This window comes from Malaclemys terrapin, chromosome 1 (genome assembly GCF_027887155.1).
Source record: "Malaclemys terrapin pileata isolate rMalTer1 chromosome 1, rMalTer1.hap1, whole genome shotgun sequence".
In the NCBI taxonomy this organism is placed as follows: Eukaryota; Metazoa; Chordata; order Testudines; family Emydidae; genus Malaclemys; species Malaclemys terrapin.
The window spans coordinates 94,399,042-94,426,828 of NC_071505.1; the positions used below are offsets into that span (position 1 = coordinate 94,399,042).

The 27,787-nt window shown below is 52.7% G+C and overlaps 1 protein-coding gene across 1 annotated transcript in view; it reads right to left on the reverse strand.

Annotated features, from left to right (window-relative positions):
• Positions 1–2,399: 2,399 nt before the first annotated feature.
• The window catches only part of CYTH4 (cytohesin 4), a 35,325-nt gene continuing 9,937 nt past the window's right edge, over positions 2,400–27,787 (reverse strand). Inside the window, exons 3-13 of the mRNA XM_054016256.1 lie at positions 26,022–26,086; positions 25,450–25,516; positions 23,190–23,308; positions 22,595–22,675; positions 21,466–21,578; positions 18,724–18,872; positions 7,333–7,444; positions 6,908–6,984; positions 6,446–6,517; positions 4,137–4,291; positions 2,400–3,591 (exon numbers count right to left, since the gene is read on the reverse strand). Of these exons, the coding sequence (XP_053872231.1) occupies positions 3,519–3,591; positions 4,137–4,291; positions 6,446–6,517; positions 6,908–6,984; positions 7,333–7,444; positions 18,724–18,872; positions 21,466–21,578; positions 22,595–22,675; positions 23,190–23,308; positions 25,450–25,516; positions 26,022–26,086 (1,083 nt within the window). The 3' untranslated portion in view covers positions 2,400–3,518. The remainder of the gene's footprint in view (positions 3,592–4,136; positions 4,292–6,445; positions 6,518–6,907; positions 6,985–7,332; positions 7,445–18,723; positions 18,873–21,465; positions 21,579–22,594; positions 22,676–23,189; positions 23,309–25,449; positions 25,517–26,021; positions 26,087–27,787) is intronic.

Genomic DNA, 27,787 nt, shown 5'->3' on the forward strand with positions numbered 1-27,787 from the left:
GGCAGTACGGGGCATATGACACATAGTTGAGCAGTGCTGATTCCACCCAGTAGGGGGCTAACATGCGACAGCAGCACTGAGATACTGCAGTGAGGGGCACTATAGCAAGGCCTCAGAGAGAAATGCACCAGTCAGCTCATTAGACGGGGGACAAACCACCCCTGGTGACAAACTGCAGAACAAAATTTGGTTCAGAATCCAACCCCCCCACGAGCTCAGGCATGGCTGGGCTTGAGGATCCAATGTGTCCTTTTTATAGCCATAGGTGCAAATGACATTTGGATCCGGAGCAGAAGGTTAACCAGGAATACAGTTTTGGGCCCATCCATCTGCCCAGCTCTCTCATAAGCTTCCCTGCACCTTCCTCTGGGCTGTGCTTTTAGTGTGCTTGCTATATATATACACTTCTCTAAGTTGAAGTGCCTGAAACCCCTGGCTTCCCTCCCAGCTGCCACCTCCCTTGCTTGCAAATGATTTCTAGAAAGCCATTTAAAATGTATTATCCTTCCAAGGAGGAGCCGATAAACAGGCTTGGGAGGGGCAGGCGCCGGAGGCACAATGCAGTGAGCTGCCATATTTCCTGGCTTTGCGTTGTTCTCCTCCTGGCCTTTTACCAAGATTGATGGCCATTTATTATGAAAATAAATTACCAGCTGTGTGCAGGAGGCCTTGATGGGAGGGGGACAAGTGTCAGCCTTTCCTCTGTGTGTGTCTGCTTGTATGTGTATGTGTGTGCGTCACCCGGTGCCGCTGGTGACGAGAGAGCGGAGCGTTTTTGCTAGCCATCAATCTGTCAAATTTACTATCTAATGGCGTGTGTGCGCGCGTGCTGTGATTTCTAGCAGCGAGACGCAGGAGGATGGGTGTCTGTGGCCAGTGAGACACAGCAAATGTCCAGTGTCTAGCTGTTGGAGCCACACAAATCATTCATGTAGTGAGTTTGTGGGTGCTGTGAATGTGTGTGCCAACAGTGTGCTGATTTGGGGTTGGGGGAACTCAAGTTTTGGCTGTCCAGCATGAGGCGTCCCCGGCCAGGGGGCCAATATTGACATTTGTGCCCATTCTGTGTGTGCACGGGGCTGGGTTGGGCTCTCGGTAGGCATGTGTTCAGGCAGGGTGTGTGGGTAGCGGGTGTGCCCGTCTAGTGAACTTAGTGCGCCTTGTGTTGTCAGTGGGTGGCATGCACTAGGTGAGTGGTGTAGTGGAGCTATGCTGGGTAGAGCGGATGGTGCATGAACGACTTGGGAGATGAGATTTTTACACTGGAGCCTTGGAAGGATGACAAACTCTGCCCCCTGTCCTCCCCTCCTCAACCCCCTGGAGAAGGGAAACCCACTACCTCCATTCCTGTCTCGCTGGATGAGTTGGATGGATGAGTTGAATAACCGCCTACTCCATCGCCTTTCGTGTTACCCACCCATTGCCCTTCTCGCCCTCCTCCACCCCGAAATAATCCTGCTCTGGCGCGCATGGGGGGCAATCCAAGGGGAACTGCAGAAGCTAACCAAAGGAGGACTGAGATAAGAGCCCTGCACGAGATTTCTGCACTGGACTCTGGGTCCATGCCCCCGGGAGGAAGGGCAGAACCTGAACTGGAGCCCTGTGGCCCCTGGAGTGGAATATGGCAGGTCTTGGGGCACAAGGCCTGAAAACGATCCGCAGAATCTCTTCTTCTGGGCAAGGCTGGGAAGCTGGTGGCATCTTTTAAAATTCACAGAGGATTTTTGGAGAAGTTCCCAGCTGAGGGCAAGATTCTAAGCCCCTCCCTCCTACCCCACCCCACCCCTGCCCCCCATGATCCAGCCTTCCCCCACTGGAGCCCCTACAGATGAGAGACTCGGAGGTTCAATCCCGGAGACATTAATAAAAGAAACCAGACAAAAACCTTCACGTTCCTTCTCGTGGGTGAGCGCGTGCTTTGACTCCGAGATACAGTCCCTGACTCTTGAAATTAATTCCCCATCCCTGGTGCATCGGCAAAATAACTAATCTGGCAGCGCTGGGCTTGCTGCAGATTTCCTGGTGGACAGAGCCCCCTGCAGGAGGAAAGGGGGAGGAAGGAAGGCACAGCAAGGAGCCAGGGAGAGGTCAGAAAACGGGGTTGGTAGGAGAGAGGAAGAGATGCAGGGGCCCTGCAAACTACAGGGTTGGGAGCATGTATGATTCTAACCTGCAATTCCCCTCCTACCTACCATCCCCCGGCTTGTAGGGACCTCTCCCAGTGGGCATCATTGTCTTCCATGGCTCCCTGCCACTTCTCCCCTGGCCTGTTACCATGCTCACCGCGCCCTTCCCGCCTGCATCCAGCTACTCAGTGCCTTTCCGTGTCCCGATACTGCGCTGAATCATCACCCTGGGCGTGCAGCTTTCTAAAGAAGGCAATGTGACATCCTTTGATATCGTCTGTGCAATCCTTATCTTTTAATGATCATTCCACCCTGCGGCTTGTTTGGGGTTTTTACACAAGAGACCAGAGTTCAAAACCCTAGGGCACTGTATGTGCTGGGCATTCCCTGCTCTCCCTGCTTCTGGCCTGAAACGGTGCAGCTGAGTGACCCCTGGGAGCGCTGCAGGCTGGGAGAAGACCCTGAAGATCCACACTAAGGCTTCTCTCCAGAGCCTCAGCCCCTCACAGAAACCTGTTTGCCAGGCCCTGAGTATGAGAGACTTGGGAGGTAGAAGAGCAAAGCGGTTACCCTGGCCCAACAGTACAGTACCAAAGGGCACCATTTCTCCTTGTCCCCACGAAACCATCTTGGCTTCCTGCAACCCATTGTCAATGTACACATATATACACATTGGGGACTCCAAACTATTAATGCTGTCTTCAGGGGCACAGTGTGGGGGACCCTGGAATGACTTGGTGCAGAGAGGGCTCCCCGGTGCACGGGGTCATGTCCCTTGGGCTCTGGTTTCACACTGGGGTTCTTAACCCCAGTGACGACCTCTTCATGGTCACAGGCCTCTCACTTCTCAGGTTTACTTGCGTAGAAGAGCTGCAGCTGGCTCTTGAAGTCTGTTGCTGGCCTGTGGGGAGGAAATCCTGGGGGGAGGAAACCTTCTTGGGATTCCCCCAGAAGAGCCCACAGGCCCGCTGCCCAGCTCAGTGGCTGGGGAGGGAGTCTGAGAAACCAGATGTCTGCAGGACTGTCCTGGCCAAGTCTGGGGGCTGGAGACCCCTGCAGCCTGTCCAACGTGAGGAGGCCAGTGTGAGGTGTACATAAGGCTATGTCTTGTCATAGAGCCTCTGTCAGTTCAAGTGCGGGAGAGGCTGTGCCCATTGTCCCGGCCTCCAGATCCACGTCCGCATCAACCTACTCCCCTTCAGAATTGAACTCCCGGATTGGAAAGGGAGGAGCCAAATGGGGCTTGTCAGCCTGTCAGTCACCTTCTGACCAGTCAGGAGGTAGGGGAAGGTGCTGCTCCTGAGCGTCCTTTGCTGGTAGAGCCCAGTGGGGGAGGATATGGCCCAGTGATTAAAGATCATTTGGGCAGCAACGAGTGGGCCGGCAGCTGGCTCAGTTTTTGCTGGCGATCTTTTTCTTACGGGCTGAGACCAAGTCATAGAAGGGATCCTGGGTGATGCTGGTCCTGGATAGAGGAGGAACGAGAGAGAGATTCAGGGCTGGGAAACGACATGGAAAGCCACAAGGGTCTCTCTGAACCTGCAAACAATGGACCGCCTCCCTCCCCCGAACAGGGGATCTGCAGGCCCCTCAGCAGCACCCGGCGCCTCCAACTAGTGTAGAGTCAGGCTTTGCAGGCCAGAGGAGGAGCCTGAAGATTCACTGCAAGGGCCTCCAGGCCCTAGATGGCTAATGCACTGGAGCCATAGGGGTGGAGAGGCAAGGGGGTCAGGGATGCCCACAGGTGTGAACATTTATCTCCCCAGGGGTGATGCCCCTCTGCTCCCTTGCATGTGAAATAGCTGCTGCCCAAGTGCCCCAAAGAGGCAAGGTGAGGCCTCCAGCTCTGCATGCTGGCACAGCATTGCCATTCACCTCTCTGCCTGCCAGCACACCACAGGCAGCTCTGGCCTCTGCTAGTGCCATGTCTCCCCTGACCTGAGCTCATTCCACCCCATTTCACCCTGCCTGGGGGAGTCCTCTCGTCTCCCTCAGGGCCCGTCCCCTCACCGTATCGCCTCAATCCACAGGTTGCGCTCCTCTGGCGTGGCTGCCGAGATCTTGTAGGACTGGTGCTTGCCTTCTACCACCTTCCCATCCCCATCTGTCTTGCAGGCTTTGATCTTCTGCCCCTTGCAGTTGGGATTGAAGAGCTCGAAGCAGTTCTGCAGGGAGAGACGTGGAGGGAGTCAGGCAGTAAGTCCATTGTTCCAGGGGCCCAGCTTTGGGAGGTCACGCTAAGGGAGTTTGCAGAGGTGGCAGTGGGCTTGTCTGTTCCTGAACTGGGGCCAGGACTTTGCCTGTCATGCTCTGGGGATCTCAGCACTGTTGAGTTAGATGCCAGTAACTCAGACTTCAAAGTAAAAACCACAACACTCTGCACTCAGTGACTCCTGCACCATTGTGACCACCAAACCATGCTTTACAGAGAGAGAGAACAATGGCCGAGACTCTGGAAAACACCCTGTGGTTTGCGCTGCACCCCAAGCAGCCTACCAGAGACAGTCATACAGGAACACTGCCTAACAGCTTTTGGGCACCTCTGACAGGACAGCATCACCTGTCATACTGCAACCAGCTATGCACAAGGGACAGACAGAAAGGGGGGCAGGTTGAGGTAAGCTTTCTTGGGGAACCTGTCTAACAGCACAGCACTATTTCTTACTCATAGACTTTAAGTCCAGAAGGGACCATCATGATCATCAATTCTGACCTCCTGCACATTGCAGGCCACAGAACTTTGCTCACCCACTCCTGTAATGGACCCCTAACCTCTGGCTGAGTTACTGGAGTCCCCAAATCATGTTTTAAAGACTTCAAATTACAGAAAATCCACCATTTACACTAGTTTAAACCTGCAAGTGACCCGTGTCCCATGCTGCAGAGGAAGGTGAAAAACCCCCAAGGTCTCTGCCAATCTGACCCGGGGGAAAATTCCTTCCTGACCCCAAATATGGAGATCAGTTGGACACCGAGCAAGGCCCACCAGGCAGACACCCGTGAAAGAATCCACTGTAGTAGCTCAGAGCCCTCCCCATCTAGTGTCCCATCACCAGCCATTGGAGTTATTTGCGGCTAGCAGTCGCAGATTGGCTACATGCCATTGTAGACAGTCCCGTCATACCATCCCCCCTGCCCCCTAAAGCTCAGTCTTGAAGCCAGTTAGGTTTTTTGCCCCCACTGCTTGGAAGGCTGTTCCAGAACGTCACTCCTCTGATGGTAAGAAACCTTCATCTAATTTCAAGCCTAAACTTGCCGCAGGCCAGTTTATACACTTCCTCCAAAGTAGCACAGTATGGTGTGGCACAAACTCCTGATGAAGGAACCAAATCTAGAGCTGGGCAGAGAAAGGTCGTTTCGTTTTGTGGAGGATTCCAATATTTCAAAATCTGGTTCCATTCAAACTCAGAACAAAACCGAAACATTTCAGCAGTGCCCATGAAAGGGAAAGCCCGGGGTCCCTAACTCTGAGACAGTCTGCCCACCAAGTGAGCTGGAGAGGTGCTGGGTGGGTGAGCTGGCAGGATGCCAGGCAGGTTTTGAAAGCTGTCTGGTTTCTGGAGGAACTCTGTCCATATTGAACCATTGCCACAGGATGTTTCAATTTCAACTAATTGGCAAATTCCCATGAAAAACTTCACTGGAATTTTTCCATCCAGCTCTAACAGAACCATAACTTCCTGGCCTGAAGTCAAGACCCCTGTGCCTTGAGCAATCAGGTCTTGTTCCAGCCCCTGCTCCAGTGTACCCAGAGCTGCTATAGAGAGGGACAGGACTGCTAATAGGCAACTCAAACGTACTGAGTTTGATACTGATCTTCCACCAGTGCAACCCAAGTAAAGGGCCATTGACTAATGTATAACTACTGGTCTATAGCAGCGTAACAAAGACTAGAACTGCAACCTCCAGGACAACCTCAGCAGAGAGGCCAAGCACTGAGCAGGCTATGGGGAATGAACTCCCCCTGCCACCCATAGGGGCAGCCCCTCCTAGACAGACCTGAAGCACATCAGCAGGGCTAAGGTGTGTGGAAAGTTTATCCTGCCGCTGCCCATGCTGTGCCTGCCCCTGTCTTGGAGGTAAAGGGAGGGTTTGGTCTCTGCAGCTGTTGATCCCATGTTTCTCACCTGCACACATGTGGTGCTTTAAAGAGAATCTGCCTGGGGCTGGGTCCCGGGGTGGGGCAGTTCAGACACTCCGCCTTCCAAGACAGCAGAGTGCTGCCTGGGACAATGCCGCTGAGCGGGGCCGGAGGAGATAAACCTGCTAGCGTCTCTGACGACACATGCTTGTCGCGGTACCAAACGGTGGAGACTTACTGGCTTTTTGGGGTCTTCCACTTTCCGAACCGATAGATTCTCCAGGGGGATGATCCCCAGAGGTTCTTTATCCTGGAAGCCAACGAGAAGCAGGTATGAGGGTCTGACATGCTCCCAGCGCCCAGACCAATGAAGTGTTGCTCCCCATTGCCCTGGCATGCACCCCAGAGCATTATGGCAAAGCAGGCTCCCAACACATACACACTGGCAAATCAAAGGGGAGCTTGGTGCCCATGGCTATAGCTGGCCAGAGTTCTGCCTGACAGAACGTATCATATGGTTGATTCTAATCAGTCTGGAATGGCAGCTGTGGGTCATAGCTTGGGGCGGGGGGTGGGAATGGTAGGGCTCAGTCTGACTGCAGTCCAGGGATGACAGAGTGGCGTGTATCCCCATCCCTCATTACCCCTGGAAAATATAGAGCCCCTGGGAGAGAACTCCTTGACTGAAGTGCAGCCTTACCGTGGTGTATTCAAAGTAGTACAGGCAGTTGTCAGTCAGAATGAACCAACGGCGCTTCCAGGTCTTCACCCGGCCTCCTAGGGGCAGCAAGATTCAAAATGTGTCAGTCCCTGACAGCTCCCCCTCACAATCACCCCCTGAAGATTAGTGCCCAGGGATATAACCTCCACCCCATGCTGAACGCACCCCCGGAGCTGGCACAGCTCAGAACTGGGGGGAGGGGAGGCATCCTTCTCAGCAGACTGTCTTTGGGTGGTGCAGGCGTGGGCTGGTTAGAGAACAACCGGTAAGTTTGAACACCAGGGGTCAGGCTCAACCCACGGCAGCAGAAGGAAGGGCGGCTGCTGCAGACCTCCACAGGGTTGCATAGGAAACTCTTGGGGTGATGCTTATGGTGGTGAGCTGCACAAGGAGGCGCTTCGTACCCAGTTTAAGGAGCCAGCCCTCACGGCTGGGGTTGAAGAAAGTGTGCGTGAGGTCATTGCCATCATCCTCCGGGATGGAAAATGGCTCATTCTTGATGCTCTCGAACAGATTCTGCCCCAGAGAAAGAGGGAGAGAAATGAAAACACTGGCATAGGGTGACCTGACTTAACTCACTGACATTCCCTACATATGGATGGACAGGGGTTGAGGCTACGTGGTACCCCTTAATGCTCATCTCACAGGGACAAAATGGGAGTGGTACGTGTGCGTTCAACATCCCTGTGCCGAAACAGGCCCTAGTTACATGTGCACGCACACACACTCAATGGAGAACACTCCTGTAAGTGAGCAATCAGGTGTGGGTACACACACACACACACACACACGCACACGTATGCCCATGCGGACAGCATGCTATTTTGCACGGCCACGCACAAGCGCAGAGGGTAGCAATGAGAAGCAGACACACCTACGTGTGAGCTACCAGGCACACCCCAGTACATTGCACAGCTGTGGGAGGGGATTCTGGTTTCTCGTCCTGTACGGGTATGACATTGTGCTACTTGACATCGCTTATTACGCAAAGTTCTGAGTAAAAGGTTCCTGCAATTTCCTCCAAACAACTGTCAGGAAGCTGAGCCCTTTCCACTGAGGGAGGAGTGGGGCTGAGGGGTGCTACATCAAGCCAGGGCTGCTGCTGGAGTCGGTGGGTGGGTGTTGTGAGCAGGACAGAGTCGATACAGGGTTCTGAGTGCCAAACAATCACTGTGGCCTGTACGAGCCCCCTGATGCCAACCGGCAAAGGGTGTGTGGTTATGTAACAATAAATCCCAGCAGGCCTGACAAACTCACTACACCCAACACACAGCTGTCAGAATATTTAGCCAAACGCTGTCTTGTAAGGTATCATATGAAAACTGGTGCCACGCTGGTCATGAAGATCATTGTGTGATGTATGTATGGGTTGTGTATAAAGAGTTGTGTATGGGCGCTGGCAATATGTTCTTACACTATGTTGTGGAGGCAGTCGATGAGCAAGCCTGCCTTGGAGAAAGGAATGTGGCTTTACCTGTCAGCATGGATCACGCTCTGAGACAACAGCATGGCTTGATCACAAGCAAAGGCCAAGGAAAGTACATTTGCATCCAAAGTGAGCGAGCCACCCAGAAAGCAAATTGACCAGAGGATGAGGAGCGGGCTTGTCGCCTGCACCCCGAAGAACAAGCAGCCGAGGAGAGGAGCCGTGGGGTCACTTTTCGGAGAATACATTTCAAAGGTTTTTTGGAGTATAAAAAGAAGCAAGGGGACTCCTTTGTTATCCATCACTTAGGGGACCCTGTGAATGGTGGGTCCTCCTGCTGGAGGGGCTGGGGGCGCTGATAGCTTGATGGAGGTGTGAAAGCTGCTGAGGCAGATGGCTGCTTGCTAAGGTTAAGTTTGAGTCACTAGAAAACGTGTGCTTTTTGTGTTGTTTGTAACCATCTCTTTTCCTCCTGCTTCGGGTCTCTTCAGTCTCTGTTCTGTGTTCAGACACTTGGGCTTGGCTTTAAAATTTTATTAAGATGATGTTAAAAAAAATTGACAGGTTTCAGAGTAGCAGCCGTGTTAGTCTGTATCCACAAAAAGAACAGGAGTCCTTGTGGCACCTTAGAGACTAACAAATTTATTAGAGCATAAGCTTTCGTGGACTACAGCCCACTTCTTCGGATGCATATAGAGTGAAACATATATTGAGGAGATATATATACACACATACAGAGAGCATGAACAGGTGGGAGTTGTCTTACTCTATATGTATATATGTGTGTATATATATCTCCTCAATATATGTTTCACTCTATATGCATCCGAAGAAGAGGGCCGTAGTCCACGAAAGCTTATGCTCTAATAAATTTGTTAGTCTCTAAGGTGCCACAAGGACTCCTGTTCTTTTTTAAAAAAAATTGTGAACAGAGTTTGAGCATAGAAGTTTCTGGTTATCAGGGAATAACATACAGATTATTGAGGGTGCAAAGTTTGGTTTAAGATTAGGTGGCATGAGGAATACATAATCTGCAATATGCCCGATTGGGGGTAAAAGGTTGATGGGTCAAAGTACGGACATTGAGATATGAGGGTATGAAGTTCATAGAGTGCTTGTGTTCGGGTGTGGAGTATAATGAGTGGATATGATGATGAGGATTGATTGACCCTCATTTGGTGAGATTTAATGTTTAGGGAGTTTATGGTTCCAGTTCATATGATCCAACGGAGAAGGTCACTTGGTCCCTTTCTCGTAGTGGAAGAATGATGTCACGCTCACACCTCCTGGTACTGTCGGTGGCCGGTGATGTGCTCGATGTAGATGTCCCTGGACTATCGGATGGCATCTGAGACCATGCGGCGCCGCATGAGACGTGCGTAGTGTCGACTGATCCTGCAGGTCCACAGCACACGCTCGTTGCAGGGGTCCCAGGCGCCCAGGGCTCCGACAATCAGGGAGTCCATCTGCACCTCATAGCCCTTCGCTCTCAGGGTGTCAGCCAGGGGAGCGTACTTTTCCAACTTACGAGCTCGGGCTTCGCAAAATGCTGGAGTCCTGTTCTCAAAGGAGACCGTGACGTTGACGAGGATGATCTTTTTCTGGGCCTCGTCGGTAACGACCACGTCCGGTCGTAGCTGGCTGTCGGTACCGGGGATGGTGCAGTTCACGGAGATCTCTCCCAGGTGTGGCGCAATGGCTTTCACCAGGCGGCTCTGGATGGCGTTGTGGCGCAGCTGCCAGGCTCTGGAGTGGGGTTTGCAGCTGCACAGGACGTGGGGCAGGGTCTCGTTGGGGTAGCTGCACTTCCTGCAATGCTTGTCTCGGTTCCTGTGGCGGACGGCTCCGTTGAGCGGGACGCAGTTGAGCCGGGCACGGTGGATGAACTGCCAGTCGGCGAAACGGGTGAAGCTGCCCCCGTCAAGGAAGTGGTTGCTGGCGTCCCACTTGCTGGTCAACTCAAAGGCTTTACCCTGGTCCGGTTTACGCTTCAGGGTTTCCGTGTACAGCGAGCGGATGGCGGCCTTCAGAGTCCTCTCCAGCAAGCCCCTGGCCCTTGGGGTAACGACGGTGTTGTCGTCGGACCTGATCTGCGGCACCCGGATTTCCAGCTCCTGGCGCTCCTCGCACCACTCCCAGCGACAGCCGATGTGCTTCCCCAGGCGACGTGTGGCGTTGCGAGTGCGGGACCACAGTGAAGCCTACACACCATCTCAGCAGTGGCGGATTAAAGAATTTGCCGCCCCTAGGCCCTCAAAAAATTGCCGCCTCCCCCCCCACCCCCACGCGCCAGCTCACCTCCACTCCTCCACGGCAAGCCTGGGAGGGAGGGAGGGGGGAGAATGAGAGTTGTGGTGCGCTCGGGGGATGGCGGAGGTGGAGTGGAGGTGAGCTGGGGCAGGGAGCAGTTCCCTGCCCCCTCCCTAAGAGTTACTCTCCGCGCCCGCCGGCCCCAGCTCACCTCCGCTATCCCCCGAGCACGCCGCTACTCGCTTCTCTACTCGCTTCTCCTCCCTTCCTCCCAGCGCTTTCGCGCGGCACGCATGGGAGGGAGGAGGGAGAAGGGGAGTTGCGGCGTGCTCGGGGGATGGCGGCGGTGGAGCAGAGGTGAGCTGGGATGGGAAGCAGTTCCTGGCCCCACACCCGGGTTACTCCCCGCGCCTGCGGGGACCCAGCTCACCTCTGCTCCGCCTCCTCCAAGCGCGCCGCTACTCGCTTCTCCCTCCCTCCCAGCGCTTTCGTGCGGCAAGCCTGGGAGGGAGGTGAAAGGAGGGAAGTGCGGTGTGCCTGGGGGAGGAGGCAGGCTGGGGATTTGGGGAAGGGGCGGAGTTGGGGAGGGGGCGCGAGCAAATTTGCTGCCCCTGCAAATTTGCCGCTCTAGGCCTAAGCCTTGTCGGCCTAGGTGATAACACTGGTCTACAATTTTTGAGAAGTCGTCTGCTTCAGAGATAAAATGTGCTATTTATTATGTATTTTGATGTGCTGAATTCAAATATGACAATTAAAACAACTGATTGGCTACTGTTTCTAAGATATTTAAGTTTTTGCATTTTATGTCTATGTATATTGTGTAGATAGTAGAGTTTTAATCATAAATTGTAAACCTAGGTCTTTTCATGTGTTTATGGTTGCTTTACATGATAATATTTCACCTGTCCTGTTTATGTAACACTTTAAAAATCAGCAAAAGGGTTATATAAATAAAATTGATTATGAAACAAAAGGCAAAAAACTATTATGTACATAATTTAGTCCTATTCAGTGTCTACTCGGCGCTTCTTGGCTTGTCTCTTGTATTCATTAAATGGAGCATCTCTTGTCACTGTCCAGCAATAGTCTGCAAGCATTGATGGTCTCCATTTGCCCTGATAGCGTTTCTCCATTGTTGCAATGTCCTGGTGAAATCGCTCGCCGTGCTCGTCGCTCACTGCTCCGCAGTTTGGTGGATAAAAGTCTAGATGAGAGTGCAAAAAATGTATCTTTAGTGACATGTTGCAACCAAGGCTTTTGTATGCCTTGAGGAGGTTTTCCACCAACAACCTGTAGTTGTCTGCCTTGTTGTTTCCGAGAAAATGTATTGCCACTAACTGGAAGGCTTTCCATGCCGTCTTTTCCTTGCCACACAGTGCATGGTCAAATGCATCATCTCGAAGAAGTTCACGAATCTGAGGACCAACAAAGACACTTTCCTTTATCTTAGCTTCACTTAACCTTGGAAATTTTCCACGGAGGTACTTGAAAGCTTGTGTTTTGTCAATGGCCTTGATAAAGTTTTCATCAGACCCAGCTTGATGTGTAAGGGTGGCAACAAAATCTTCCTTGATTCAAGAAGTGGTGGATGCTGAACACTTTTCCTCCCAGGCTCCAATGACTATCAGAGTGGCCAATCTTTCTTGATGTAGTGGGAATCTCTTGCACGACTATCCCATTCGCAGAGAAAACAGCAGTACTTTGTGTATCCAGTCTGCAGACCAAGCAAGAGAGCAACAACCTTCAAATCGCCACAAAGCTGCCACTGATGTTGGTCATAGTTTATGCACCTCAAAAGTTGTTTCATGTTGTCATAGGTTTCCTTCATATGGACTGCATGACCAACTGGAATTGATGGCAAAACATTGCCATTATGCAGTAGAACAGCTTTAAGACTTGTCTTCGATGAATCAATGAACAGTCTCCACTCATCTGGATCGTGAACGATGTTGAGGGCTGCCATCACACCATCGATGTTGTTGCAGGCTACAAGATCACCTTCCATGAACAAGATCCTTTTGACAGTCACGGAACATGGAAACCCTAACATCACCTGCCAGGAGATTCCACTGCTGTAGTCTGGAGCCCAACAGCTCTGCCTTACTCTTGGGTAGTTCCAAATCCCTGACAAGGTCATTCAGTTCACCTTGTCTTATGAGGTGTGGTTCTGAGGAGGAGGATGGGAGAAAATGTGGGTCCTGTGACATTGATGGTTCAGGACCAGAAGTTTCATCCTCTTCCTCTTCCTCGTCTGACTCAAGTGAGAATGATTCTGGTGCATCAGGAACCGGCAGTCCTTCTCCGTGGGGTACTGGGCGTATAGCTGATGGAATGTTTGGATAATGCACAGTCCACTTTTTCTTCTTTGACACACCTTTCCCAACTGGAGGCACCATGCAGATGTAACAATTGCTGGTATGATCTGGTGGCTCTCTCCAAATCATTGGCACTGCAAAAGGCATAGATTTCCTTTTCCTGTTCAACCACTGGCGAAGATTTGTTGCACAAGTGTTGCAGCATATGTGTGGGGCCCACCTCTTGCCCTGATCTCCAATTTTGCAGCCAAAATAAAGGTGATAGGCTTTCTTAACCATAGTGGTTATACTGCGCTTTTGTGATGCAAAAGTCACTTCACCACAAACATAGCAGAAGTTCTCTGCACTGTTCACACAAGTACGAGGCATCTCTGCTCACTTTGGCTAAACAGAAATGTGTCCCTTTGCAAAATCAAACACTGACAAATAAGAGAGCACGACACTGTATGATTTCTAGAGCTGATATAGGGCAATTTGTTCAGCAGAGTGATGTAAGCTTCATTGTGATTGCATCATGATAAAAAGAAGACTTTTTATCAATACATTAGAAGCAAGAGGAAGACCAAAGACAGGGTAGGCCCACTGCTTAGTGAAGAGGGAGAAACAGTAACAGGAAGCTTGGAAATGGCAGAGATGCTTAATGACTTCTTTGTTTCGGTCTTCACCGAGAAGTCTGAAGGAATGCCTAACATAGTGAATGCTAATGGGAAGGGGGTAGGTTTAGCGGATAAAATAAAAAAAGAACAAGTTAAACATCACTTAGAAAAGTTAGATGCCTGCAAGTCACCCGGGCCTGATGAAATGCATCCTAGAATACTCAAGGAGCTAATAGAGGAGGTATCTGAGCCTCTAGCTATTATCTTTGGAAAGTCATGGGAGACGGGAGAGATTCCAGAAGACTGGAAAAGGGCAAATATAGTGCCCATCTATAAAAAGGGAAATAAAAACAACCCAGGTAACTACAGACCAGTTAGTTTAACTTCTGTGCCAGGGAAGATAATGGAGCAAGTAATTAAGGAAATCATCTGCCAACACTTGGAAGGTGGTAAGGTGATAGGGAATAGCCAGCATGGATTTGTGAAGAACAAATCATGTCAAACCAATCTGATAGCTTTCTTTGATAGGATAACGAGCCTTGTGGATAAGGGTGAAGCGGTGGATGTGGTATACCTAGACTTTAGTAAGGCATTTGATACGGTCTCGCATGATATTCTTATCGATAAACTAGGCAAATACAAATTAGATGGGGCTACTATAAGGTGGGTGCATAACTGGCTGGATAATCGTACTCAGAGAGTTGTTATTAATGGTTCCCAATCCTGCTGGAAAGGCGTAACGAGTGGGGTACCGCAGGGGTCTGTTTTGGGACCGGCGCTGTTCAATATCTTCATCAACGACTTAGATATTGGCATAGAAAGTACGCTTATTAAGTTTGCGGATGATACCAAACTGGGAGGGATTGCAACTACTTTGGAGGACAGGGTCATAATTCAAAATGATCTGGACAAATTGGAGAAATGGTCTGAGTTAAACAGGATGAAGTTTAACAAAGACAAATGCAAAGTGCTCCACTTAGGAAGGAAAAATCAATTTCACACATACAGAATGGGAAAAGACTGTCTAGGAAGGAGTACGGCAGAAAGGGATCTAGGGGTTATAGTGGACCACAAGCTAAATATGAGTCAACAGTGTGATGCTGTTGCAAAAAAAGCAAACATGATTCTGGGATGCATTAACAGGTGTGTTGTGAGCAAGACACGAGAAGTCATTCTTCCGCTCTACTCTGCTCTGGTTAGGCCTCAGCTGGAGTATTGTGTCCAGTTCTGGGCGCCGCATTTTAAAAAAGATGTGGAGAAACTGGAAAGGGTCCAAAGAAGAGCAACAAGAATGATTAAAGGTCTTGAGAACATGACCTATGAAGGAAGGCTGAAAGAATTGGGTTTGTTTAGTTTGGAAAAGAGAAGACTGAGAGGGGACATGATAGCAGTTTTCAGGTATATAAAAGGGTGTCATAAGGAGGAGGGAGAGAACTTGTTCACCTTAGCCTCTAAGGATAGAACCAGAAACAATGGGTTTAAACTGCAGCAAGGGAGGTCTAGATTGGACATTAGGAAAAAGTTCCTAACTGTCAGGGTGGTTAAACACTGGAACAAATTGCCTAGGGAGGTTGTGGAATCTCCGTCTCTGGAGATATTTAAGAGTAGGTTAGATAAATGTCTATCAGGGATGGTCTAGGCAGTATTTGGTCCTGCCATGCGGGCAGGGGACTGGACTCGATGACCTCTCGAGGTCCCTTCCAGTCCTATAATCTATGAATCTATGAATCTATGAATCCATGACGTCTAGGAATAACATGATGCAATTCCTATCATGTATGATGCAATGCCAGCTTCAGATTGCATCATTCATTGTTTTGCCTAAAAAGCAAGTACTGTCCAAACCCAGTCATAGATTTATTCATAGATCCAGTCAAAGATGTATTTTAGTCATTTCTGGTTTAAATTGAGATCCCTTCCCTTTATAACTCACTTATCCTCCGCCATTCCCAAGTCAAGGGTCGTATATACTGACTCAATAGCATATCTTGAAAACTAGAGCCAATCAACAATTTTCAGCATCATTTTCGTTCTCAGTGACCCAGAATTAGTAACGTTTGACTACATTTATTTCAGAAGTATTTTGGCTGTAGAGCAGTGTAATACGCCGCTGCATCTCAGTGCTGTATATTAAGGTGAAGAATGTGTCCTCGGTGAGCCAGCTGGCTGGTGTGGATTCTGTCTCTTTGGAGGCACCAGCTGACGTGGTATTTCTGTGGGCATCCAGGGCTGGGGCTAGTTGCTGCAGAGGAACATTTTTCCTGGGGGGCTTGAGAACGGATTCACTGAATGTTACCGGCAAGGACAGGTTAAGACTGGCAGCGTCTTGAGGAGTTTGTTGGTGAGGTGGACAGACAGGGGGGGTAACACAGTGGTTTAGAGTTCTGGGCACCCCAAGAAAGAGTTACAATTGCAGCACTGGGCAGGGCCCCTCTCCACAGGCTAAACCTGAGCAGGAGACACTAGACCAGTGGTTCTCAGACTTTTGCTCTGGTGACCCCTTTCACACAGCAAGCCTCTGAGTGCGACCCCCCTTATAAATTAAAAACACTTGTTTATATATTTAACACCATTATAAATGCTGGCTGCAAAGCGGGGTTTGGAGTGGAGGCTGACAGCTCGTGACCCCCCATGTAATAACCTCGCGACCCCCTGAGGGGTCCCGACCCCTAGTTTGAGAACCCTTGCACTAAACCTTCCCTGCAGGGCATTGTGTGAGAAGGGAGGAGCTGTCATGCTGCCTTCCCTGAGGCGCAGCCATGCGGTGGCTGGTCTCCACAGCTCTGGGAATTGCACGAGAGAAGCAGGGTATGCACACACTGCTTTGCGGCTGCCAATGCAGGCCAGCGGCAGCATTTGGTCTCTTAGGGCCAGACTTTCTGCCCCCATTTAGGCCCCTGAACAAGGGCCACGGGGTGCTGCTCTGCTCTTTTGGAAACCTGGCCGTTAAGGCTCTTCCTTGCCCAAGCCTAACGACTCCCTTTCGTAAGTACAGATCCCTGTCTGAGCACTGATACTGCCAAGTGAGCCAGAGGGTGAACCTGCAGGGGGTGCCACCAGGATCCTCAGCAGAGGGAGGCCTAGCGAGAGGGAGAATGGCCCCCGGGCAATACAGGAATTCACCAGGTAAAATAAATCCCTTGAGACTTTCCGAGGCTGAGGCCAGGGGCACAAGGCCATTCGGGATCAGAGAAACCTGAGCTACAAATAGCACGACGTGTGCAGAAAGAGACGCCAGAGTCCTTCTTTGAGCAAACGCCCCTCAGCGAAGACTCATGGCAATCGCAGAGCCAGGCTCTGAGACCCTTATTCACGTCAGCACCTTACGCCGCGAGTCGTTCCCCGGGAGTCAATGGGGATGTTCCTGGGTGCTACTCAGTGTGAGTAAGGGGGTCAGAATTTGGCCCACAATGACATCATCATCATCATCATCATCATCATCATCATCATCATCAGCAGCAGCAGCAGCAGCAGCAGCAGCATCTTGATGCCCCAGATGTACACACACCGTGCCCAGAACAGCTTACAGACAAAGGCTGGGGTTAAGGGAGTCAGGTGCCCAGCTCTCTTGGCAGGTTGCTGGGCGTTGGGTGCCTCGCTCCATTAGGCCCATTAAAAGACCCAGCCCGACAAAGGCAGACATCCCCACACACAGATACACACTCGCAGACACGCACACCACCCACACATCCCCAACAGACACACCCACCGCTAACCACACTCGCAAAGGCGCATGCAACCCTCACAGATTTGTTCTCTCTCTCTGTTACATACACACACACACACACCGCACACTCTCCACCCCACACTCTCCTGGTCTGCAGCACACCCTGGCCAGCAAGGTCACATTGGCAGGCTCTCTCCAATGTACCTTCCCTGTCCCCTGGCCAAAGCACATTCTCTCATCTTCCAGACACCCATACCCCGCTCCTGGAGCACCCCTGCTACCCCAGTATGGGAGAGTCCACTTATTCCACCTTCCTCAGCAGCTGGGTCACTAGGGTTGCCAACTTTCTACTCGCACAAAACCGAACACCTTTGCCCTGACCCTCCTCTGAGGCCAGTCCTTCCCCACCACTCCTTCGAGGCCCCGCCCCTGCTCACTCCACCCCCCACTCTGTCGCTCGCTCTCCCCACCCTCACTCACTCACTCATTTTCACAGCCTGACTCAGGGGGTTGGGAGTGTGGGAGGGGGTGAGGGCACTGGCTGGGGGTGTGGGCTCCAGGGTGGGGCCGGGGATGAGGGATTTGGGGTGCAGGAAGGGGATCCGTGCTGGGGGATGGAACCGAGGGGTTCGGATTCAGAGTATGGGAGGGGGCTCTGGGCTGAGGCAGGGGGTTGGGGTATGGGAGAGGGTACTGGCTCTCGGCTGGGGATGTGGGTTCTGGGGTGGGGCCAGAAATGAAGGGTTCAGGGTGCGGTAGGGGGCTCTGGGTTGGGGCAGGAAGGTGGGGTGCAGGGGGTGAGGGCTCCAGCTGGGGGTGCAGACTCTGTGGTGGGGCTGGGGATGAGGGGTTTGGGGTGCAGGAGAGTGTTTCAGGCTGGGATCGAGGGGTTTGGAGGGCAGGAGCGGGATCAGGGTTGGGGCTGCGGGGCGAGGTGTGGGGTGGATGAGGGCGGCAGGCTCCAGGCGACACTTACCTCAGGCAGCTCCCGGAAGCAGCGGCATGTCCTCCCTACATCTCCTATGTGGAGGCGCAGCCAGGCGGCTCTGTGCGCTGCCCTGTCTGCAGGCGCCGCCCCCGCAGATCCCATTGGCCGCATGGTTCCCGGCCAACGGGAGCTGTGGAGCTGGTGCTTGGAGTGAGGGCAGCGTGCAGAGTCCCCTGGCTGCCCCTACGCCTAGGAGCCGGGGTGGGACATACTGGCTGCTTCTGGGAGCCGCGCGGAGTCACGGTAGACAGGGAGTCTGCCTTGTCTGGCTGTGCTGCCAACCGGACTTTTAAAACAGACACCTGATAAGCTTGTGGGGTGATATACCTTGGGCCTAGCAGGCCTTTGTCTCCTTGCACTCTCAGAGCCACGGAGGAGGGAGGAATACTTGGACTTTCCCACTCATGGGGACCATGGATGCTCCAGGAAGGGACCGCCCAGAAATCAGTGCGATGCCTCAGGGAGACATATCGATGATGCCTTTGGCTGGGTCGGGTATTTCTCCCAGCTCAGCACCCGGCAGCAGGCCAGGCGAGCAGGCAGGAGCACTTACCCGCAGGAGCTCTTCAGGCAGGTCCCCTCCATTGTTGATGCCTCGGTTCATGGCCACGAACCTCTCGAAAGGGGGCTTGTCCTTCACATTGGGGTTGTGCAGGCTGGTGTTCAGCATGATGACGGAGAAGGAGAGCACGTAGCACGTATCTGCCAGTGAGCGAGAGAGTGCAGAGGGGTGTGGGTGACTGGCAGCATCGCCACGCCAGACACCCCTGCAGGGGGAACCGTGCCCCTGGGGTTCTGGGGGGAGGTGGGTGGGAGGTTTCCCTGTTCCCATTGAGGCTCTAGAAAGGTTCCCCCTGCAGTGGGAGGAGGCTGTCTCCCTTTGCTGGCCCTCGGATTGTCTGTTCCTTTGGGCTCCAGTACAGAGCGCTTGGATCCCATGGAGCCCTTGGAAAGCGGGGGAGGGTGCTCACCCCACTGGGGTCTGATGGCTGGTACACGGGGCCTGTCAAGGGCCAGCATCGTACGTGTGGAGGGAACACAAGTCCCAGGTGGAGGGTGTGACATTTATTTGCCTCCTTAACCTTGCGCCATTATGTGACAGCGCTGATTTAAGACAGGTGGCTGTCGATGCTCATAGACATTACGGTCAGAAGGCACCATTGTGATCACGAGTGGTTCTCAACTTGCAGCCATCAGCACACCGCTGTGGGTCATGTGACATCCTCAGGGCCATACAGATAGTATTGGATGCGGCCCACAATGGTAAATCGGTTGAGAACCACTGTCTGACCTCCGGCACAGATGCTGATTTAGGACAGCATTGTGGCGGGAGGACACAGTCGCTGGGACACAGTTTTTGTGCCCATCACAACCCACATGAAATGCTGGAACGTGAAGCATGACAGGTGGGAGCTAGGAATACACGGACAGAGGGGTGGCCTGGGCCTATCATTCCAGAGAGTGGAGCTGTGGGCCGGAGACACAAGCCTGATGGTGGTGACAGGCTTTTTCACTGCTGGGACAGGATGGTTGGGTTGGCATTACAATGGCTCAGCTATCTGAGTGCAGATCACTGACAGCACTGCCACTGTTAGATGACCAGGAGCCACTATCCTAAGGTGTCGGGTGCTGATAGGGCTTCTGGAGCCAACTGCCTGAAGAGGGACAGTGATGATGGAGTGTGACACGAGGGGAAAGGAAGGAGGGTGGCAAGAAGGAGGAGGAGAGGAGATTGGCCAGGGGAAAGAAGGAAGAAGAGATCAGAGATAACGGGGAGGAAAAGGGAAATCAAGACAACAAGCGGCAACTCCTTTTGTAGGTAAGAGACTAGAAACTTGGGCTAGATCATAGAATCATAGAAGATTAGGTTTGGAAGAGACCTCAGGAGATCATCTAGTCCAACCCCCTGCTCAAAGCAGGACAAACACCAACTAAATCATCCCAGCCAGGGTTTTGTCAAGCTGGGCCTTAAAAACCTCTAAGGATGGAGATTCCACCACCTCCCTAGGTAACCCATTCCAGTGCTTCACTGCCCTCCTAGTGAAATAGTGTTTCCTAATATCCAACCTAGACCTCCCCCACTGCAACTTGAGACCATTGCTCCTTGTTCTGTCATCTGCCACTACTGAGAACAGCCGAGCTCCATCCTCTTTGGAACCCCCCTTCAGGTAGTTGAAGCAGGGCCGGCTCTAGTGTTTTTGCCACCCCAAGCACACACACACACACACAAAAAAGCCGTGATCTGCAGCAATTTGGAGGCAGGTCCTTCGCTCCGAGAGGGAGTGACAGCCCCACTGCCGAATTGCCGCTGAACAGCTGGACCTGCCGCCCCCCTCTTCATTGGCCGCCCCAGGCACCTGCTTGCTACGCTGGTGCCTGGAGCCGGCCCTGAGTTGAAGGCTGCTATCAAATCCCCCCTCACTCTTCTCTTCTGCAGAATAAATAACTCCAGTTCCCTCAGCCTCTCCTCATAAGTCATGTGCCCCAGCCCCCTAAACATTTTCATTGCCTTCCACTGGACTCTCTCCAATTTGTCCACATCCTTTCTGTAGAGGGGGGGGGGGCAAAACTGGACACAATACTCCAGATGTGGCCTGACCAGTGCCGAATAGAGGGGAATAATCACTTCCCTCAATCTACTAATGCAGCCCAATATGTGGTTAGCCTTCTTGGCAACAAGGGCACACTGTTGACTCATATCCAGCTTCTCATTCACTGTAATCCCCTTGTCCTTTTCTGCAGAACTGCCGTTTAGCCAGTCGGTCCCCAGGCTGTAGCAGTGCATGGGATTCTTCCGTCCTAAGTGCAGGACTCTGCACTTGTCCTTGTTGAACCTCATCAGATTTTTTTTGGCCCAATCCTCCAATTTGTCTAGGTCACTCTGGACCCTATCCCTACCTCCAATGTATCTACCACTCCCCCCAGCTTAGTGTCATCCACGAACTTGCTAAGGGTGAAATCCATCCCACCATCCAGATCATTAATGATCCCCAGCTGGGGTCAATCCATATAGACTCCACTGGCTTTCCCGCAGTTGAGTGGGTTCACACCAGCTGTGGACATGGCCCAGTGGGTTTCTGTCAGTGAAATGGAGATCAGCATTGTCCCTTGTCTCTAGAAAAACCACCTACAGGTAGGAACAGGCAGAAGTGATATGGGACCAGGGCCAAATCACCTGACCTAAGGGAAGCTAAAGCTGGAGGTGCTGCCTCTACTGTTCAAACACTACATTTTGTGAGTGGTGGATCATGCAAACATCTGGCAGCTCATTCCCACTCCCCTCCTCTGCAGCTACCTGTCGACTGGAAGACTCCCGGGTTACACTGGCAGTACCAGTTGGCGAAGGCCTCCATCATCCGATCAATCTTCTGGGCCTCCCCGGGCAGCCGGAAGCTCCACAGGAACTGCCTGCAAGGACACCGAGCCCGTGGGCGAGTCATGCAATGGCCAGGCAGGCTTCATGCCCCTAATGCCCAGGGGTGCCCTCCTTCCTCCCATGGACATGCGGGTGTCCTCCCTCCACACAGGGAAGGCAACAGGACGTCCTTATGTGTAACAGGGGCCCCTTTCTTCCCAAGACGGGTGTGATGGGACACCCAGCCTAGGACCCAGACAGCTTTCCCCTCAGCACCCAATGAGACACCCAGCCTGGGAAACAGGGAACCCTCCCTCAGCTCCTAGGGCAACAACTAGACACCGTCCCTCAGAAACGGGGCCCTCCCCCAAAACAAGAGAGCAGGACAGGACACCTGCTCCAGAGCCCGGGGCCTCTCTGCCCACCACATGGGCGTCCAGCAGGACGCTCTCTTAGCAAACGGGGACCCCTCTCCCCAGTGCACAGCCTCAAACGAGATGCCTCCCCCAAGGACACAGGCTCCCTCTGCTGCTAGTGCACAAGAGCCCGACGAGAAGCCCGCATGGGCAATGTGAGAGCTCAATGAGATGCCCTTGAAACGGGGGGGGAGGGTGTGTCCCTCTCCCACAGCAGACGGACACTACCCACGTGGACACCTCTGGAAATAGCAGGTCCTCTCCCCTCATGCTGGGACACCCCAGGAGGAAGGAGAGGGGCCAACCTATGAAAAAGTAGGATGCACTCCTATGACATATAGGTGATTCTTCCCTAACACAGGGAACTGCAGCAAGATGCCCCCCAGGGAAATGGGGGTCACGCTCCCCAACGCACCGCACTGCAATGGGACACCGCCCTGGGAAGTGGCTTCCCTGCATTGGTGCAGTCGGACACTCAAGTATGAAAATGGGGGCGGGGGTCCCCTCCCAGATGAATGCTTGGGAAGCTCTGTCCTGGCTCTGAGCTGTCTCCCTAGCCCCGTGCCCTCTGGCATGCGCTCGCTTGCCTTTGCAGCCAGGCCTGAACACCCACTCCCAGGCCTCTGCTGCTCTCTGTCCAGATGCTCACTCACCTTAGTGCCTGCACCAGGTTGAGGTTGGCGAACGGGTGGCATTCCACAAAGGCCTGAAGGATCTGCAGGTTCACTGGGTCCCTGGTAGAGGAAACAGGGCCGAGTGGGAGGGTGTGGGGAGAGAAGGAGACTGTGACTCAGTGTTTTATGATGCAGCCTTACTATGTGACCTAGAGCAGAGCTGGGCTCAGACCCCTCAGAGCTTTGATTCCCCTAGGAACATCTCTGCACACCCCCTCTCCCTGCTTTCCAAATCTAGTTCCCTTCCCCCCCATGAAAAGACACCAGGACCTTTGGCAAGGTTGTTACACTGATGCCTTGTCTGCACCGGGGGTTCGCCCCAAGTACAGCCATCAGCAACCAGTGCAGCTGCCCCAGTGCTAACCCCTTGCACCTGCAGGGTAACCAGCCGGAAGCGGAGCTAGACACGACTTATCTCCCTTTCAAGCAGGGCCGAGCTCCCCCAGTGCAAGTAGCAGCTCTGCCTGTCTATGCTCGGGGCTGCTACAGTTCAGCTACACTGGCGGCTGAAATTGGGTCTAACCCCCACTGTAGACAAGGCCTAAGAGAGTTAGATCAGCTAGGGGAGTCTCACCTCTCTCCCAGGTAATCCCCGATGGCTGTCTTGTTCAGGCCTTCTCCCTTGTAGAGGAACCTGGCGATCTCTCGCAAGTCTGAGGTCAGCACCTTGTGCTCAGTCAAGTACTGGATCCCCTGAGGGAAGAGCACACCCAGGCTATGAGTGAGGACGTTCTGGGGGGCCAGGGAAGGGCAATTTAATGGGGGTCCAGCCCGACCATCTCGGGACATCATGTTTCCCCAGCTCTGCAGGCCTCCTCCCAAATCCAGCTACTCCCCCTGCCCCTCGGACCGCAGCTGGGGAGCACACAGCCAGACTTGCCATCTTAATCCCTCCCCTCATGTTCCACAAAGGAGCTAACGCTGTACCTATCCTGGTCTGGCCCGGGACACCTACTGTCGGGGAGCTGCCAGGTTCCTGAGCAGAGCTGTGCGGAAAACAGAAATTCCGTTTCAAGCAGGATTTTGCGATTTCAAAGTTTTCTTTGTTTCGATCCAACGGAACCCGAAAATTTCAAAATTCTCCACGGAAGAAAATGACACCTCTCCCTCTCCCCCCAAATTCATTTTGGGTTGAGCAAAATGTTTTGTGCCCACAAAATTGGTTTGGTTCCGTTCTGACTTTTTAAAAAAAGGCATATTCTATTATAATGTACAGCGTCGTGCACAGTTTAAAACATTCCGAAAGGAAACATCTTTTCGAAAGGAAACATGGAAAAGTTCCAATCTGAATGTGTCCAAATGGGGTGTTTCAACACTATCAGAACTCTCCTCCCTTCCCCCCACTACGCCTTTTTTTCTCTGAAGCAGAATTTCGATGAAATCGACATGATTTTGTGATGCGTTTTGATTTCAACAGAGCTGTGTTTTCCAATGGAAAATAGCTCCCTCTTAGTTTTTCCAACCAGCTCTATCCCAAAGTCACACCCACTGCCCTCCTCCCGCCCCACCACCCCTGGGCGGAGTCTGCACTCTCAATGGGTGCAACCCCCTCTGCGCACAGGGGCCAGCACAAAGACCAGGCATCACTAAAGTCCCACTTAGGGCCTCAAAACAGGGCTTGATTTAACTCTACATAAGAGACCGCAAGGGGCCGGATTGCCAGGTGGGATGTAAATAGAAAGAAGTCCTAATGCTGGTTTGCTGATGCTCTGGAGTGAATGTCACCCAGACTGTTCTCCCCCTTTGGTGGGCTGGTGGGTATTGCCAGCAGTTGCTGCGATGGTACTGAAGTGCAGAGGCAGTGCTAGCCCACTGGGGGCCCTAAGCAGGAATATCCTCCCCCTCACCACATACAACACATAATAAAAAGGGAATGCGGGGCCCCCTGGAGCTGCTCGGGGCCCTAAGTAATTGCTTAGTCTGCCTAGCACCGGCTCGGCTGGAGGGTCCTCTTTTGCGAGCCAGTGGGAGGGGGTGGAGGCGTGATGGAAAGTTGGTCAGAGCAGCAGCAGTTGAGCCGGAGCCAGTGAGACGGTTGCTGTGGTTAAAATGATGGGGGCTGATATTACTGTTGCAGCTTGTGGTTTTCTTTGCTGAGCACAGACTGAGTGGTCCAGCAGAGTGGGGGAGGGGAGAGAAAGCGGCTCTTAGGTCTCTTGTTATTCATATTCACCTCTGCCTTTACATCCTGCTCTGAGTCTCCTGCTAGTGGGGCGGGTTGCACTGGAGGGTGGGGGGAGTTATCCAGCGGGTGGGAGACCCGGACTTGCTTTGCAGACTCTTGTTTCCAAGCCAGCAGCAGGGGCGGCCTGGGTTGGCCAGGCCTGCTCTGAGTGCGAGAAAGCCTCACATCCTGTCGGGTGACCTCCCTCCCTACCCAGGCAACCCAGGAATAGGTTTTAGAGAAATCTATATCAAACCTCAGCTGACGGGGGTGAGAGAGCCTGGGCTGGGGACTCTCCGGATTTGTGCTCCCTTGACAGACAGAAGAGTTAGTGGTTGGATTAAGTCTGGCCCTGTCTCTCCTCCTTCCATTTCTCTTCTGCTTTGGGGGTGCTTTGATTGACACGTGTCAGCACAATGTGTCATGGGGGAGGCACCATTGCTCAGAGCTCTCAGAAGATATCGTGCTGCGGAGCGTTGCCTGACAGTGCTCTGTCGGGCTGAGAAACCAGCCTCCCCCACCCCGCTGTCAGTTCCTGGGGCCCACCCCGCGTGTGTCTGCCCCGATGGCAGAATGAATGTCTTTGGGGTGGGTAACTTGCATCTGATCTGTAGTAAAGAGGGGTCCATATGAGATGCCAACAAGCGGCAGTCGGAACAGTACACCTTACCTTTGTAGGGTCCATGTTGAATTTCTTCCGGCCCACGCACAGATCTTTGTCCCTCTGGACCATTTTGCTGCAGATGCAAAGGTGGAGAATCAAGCCTGGCACAAAGAGAAGCGGCCGGCCGTATTCCCCTCCAGGGTGGGGCAGAAGGGGGGCTGAGTTCCCAACAGGAGTTTCCTGATCTCAGCTCTGGCTTGCTCCAGGGCCGAAAAGAGAAGCCACTCACCTGCCTGCCTGTGCCCATCCTAAGGCAGGGGGTGTTAACCCCCATGGAGCCTGGAATCACTCAAGGGGCTGGTGTTTTACTGAACTCACTGCTCTCTAGTAAAGAGAAATCTCATGAGAGAGAGAGTGCGCAAGCCAGCTGTCTCCATCATTTCCCTTGTGCCCAGAAAGATTCCCCTCTCCTGGGACATGAGCCAACCCCCATTGATGTCAATGGAAAGGCTCCAGCTAGGGCATTAAAGCAGGCCCCTGGTTCCTTCTCCACCCTGAAGAAGAGCCATGCCACCTATGCACCAAAGGAACAACCATGCAATCGCCACCTCCCTGCAGGCACATGGCTGGATCCTCACCTCTCTTCTGCACTTTGGAAGCAATCTATCTCCGCAAACACTTGCGCAATCTCCACCTTCAGCTTCTGTGGGAGGAAGAGACAGGGGTGAGAGCGAGCCAAGGGATGGGAGAGAGACCAGATGTCTCACCTCACCTCTGGGCGACTGCCAAGCCCTGCTGGCATGGGCAGGGCCAGCCCAGTTCACTGGCCATTGTAATGGGACCAGGCAGGGTGTCTTATCAAAAAGGGCGCTGATCTCAGGTCGCCTTCTCCACCCATGCTGGACGCTGGCTGAAGGCGGGGGTGGGGAGCAAATGTTCTGAAAAATCGAGTGCAGACCGAGCCAGGGAGCAGGAGAACAGGGACCCATGTCTGTGCCCACTCTGGAATGGATCCTGGGTGCTGCGCCGTGCCCCTTTCCCTGCTGTAGCCCAGCCATGCAGCTGGGAAAGGTGTGCAGAGAGGCAGTGGAACCAGCTACCAAGCAGGGGGAGTCACCTGGGGCTTGGGTGTGCTGATCCTGTATCGGGGGAGCTGCTTGTGCCCCTGTCATTCAGCAGTTGCCGCACAGAGTGATGAGCTGGTGGGGCTGCTCCTCGTTATATTCTATCATTTAAACATGGAATTCAGCTCCTTTGGACACCTGGTAGTTCCCGGCCCCTAATCGGCTGCCTCTGGGTTACAAAGGGAGCCAAGTTCTTGGGGTTCTCTCCATGCCTCTGTTTCCCCTCCCACCCTTTGCCCAGTGAGTTGATTTAGATTTTAAGCCCTTCAGGGCAGGGACTGTCCCTGAGAACATGTTTGTACAGCACCTAGCACAACAGAGCCCTGAGCTTGGCTACTGTGATACAAATGATTTACTGTTATTATTCCTATTTCTTGGCACTATCCTTCAGCTGCTCAATAGGCAATTTGAGATCTCCCAGCTGTTTAACCCCGGTGATAATGCACCAAGACTGCTGAAGAAATTCCCCAGGGGATGAATCTCCATCCTGGGATCCTGTTACCTAAGCACCTCCTGCCCCAGTGGGCAGTGACTGGTTACCAACCAGTTTTGGGAAGACGATTGATTCAGACTATTGGCCCATCTAGTCCAGTATCTTGTCTCCTGCCATACTGGGTCAGCCCTCTGGTCCATCTACTCAGGTTTCCTGCCTCCTACGTTGGCAGTGGGACGGCAAACAAACAATGCACATGGACAGTTGTGCAAAGCTGTACCTGGAAGGGGGGAGGGGGCTTGCATTCCTGACTCTAGGGCAATCACTTCACACCACGAAGCACGAGATGGGATTATTTATCTGGTAGCACTTGGCGTAACCTTCTGTCCTAGTCAAGGCACTCATCACCTGCGCATCTGGGCACCTGCAGATCGTGGGCCAGCTCCTCAGCTGATGCAAATCAACATAGTGCCATCGAGCTGGCTCAATAAGCTCTTCAGGGTGTGATGCTGGCAGGCCAAGTGCCAGGTCATGGCAAGGCCCCTAGGCCTCATGGAACACTGACAAATGCATAGCTGGAAACCAGTCTGGCTCACTTGGGTATTAGTATTGTTAAAATGGGTATTAGATTTAGAGAGATGTGTTTGGACTTTATGGAACGCTTGTGAGTTGCCGCATGCATTAATCTCACTGGCAATATCTGTACCGCAAGCTATAAGCTAATTTTTAAGTGTTTGCTATGAAACTGGAAACCCCCACAGTCAGAAAAGAAGCATTACCAAGCGTGAAATACTAGTTTATCACAAGAGGTGTCATCTCCTGCTCAACAGAAGAAGGCCCATAGACA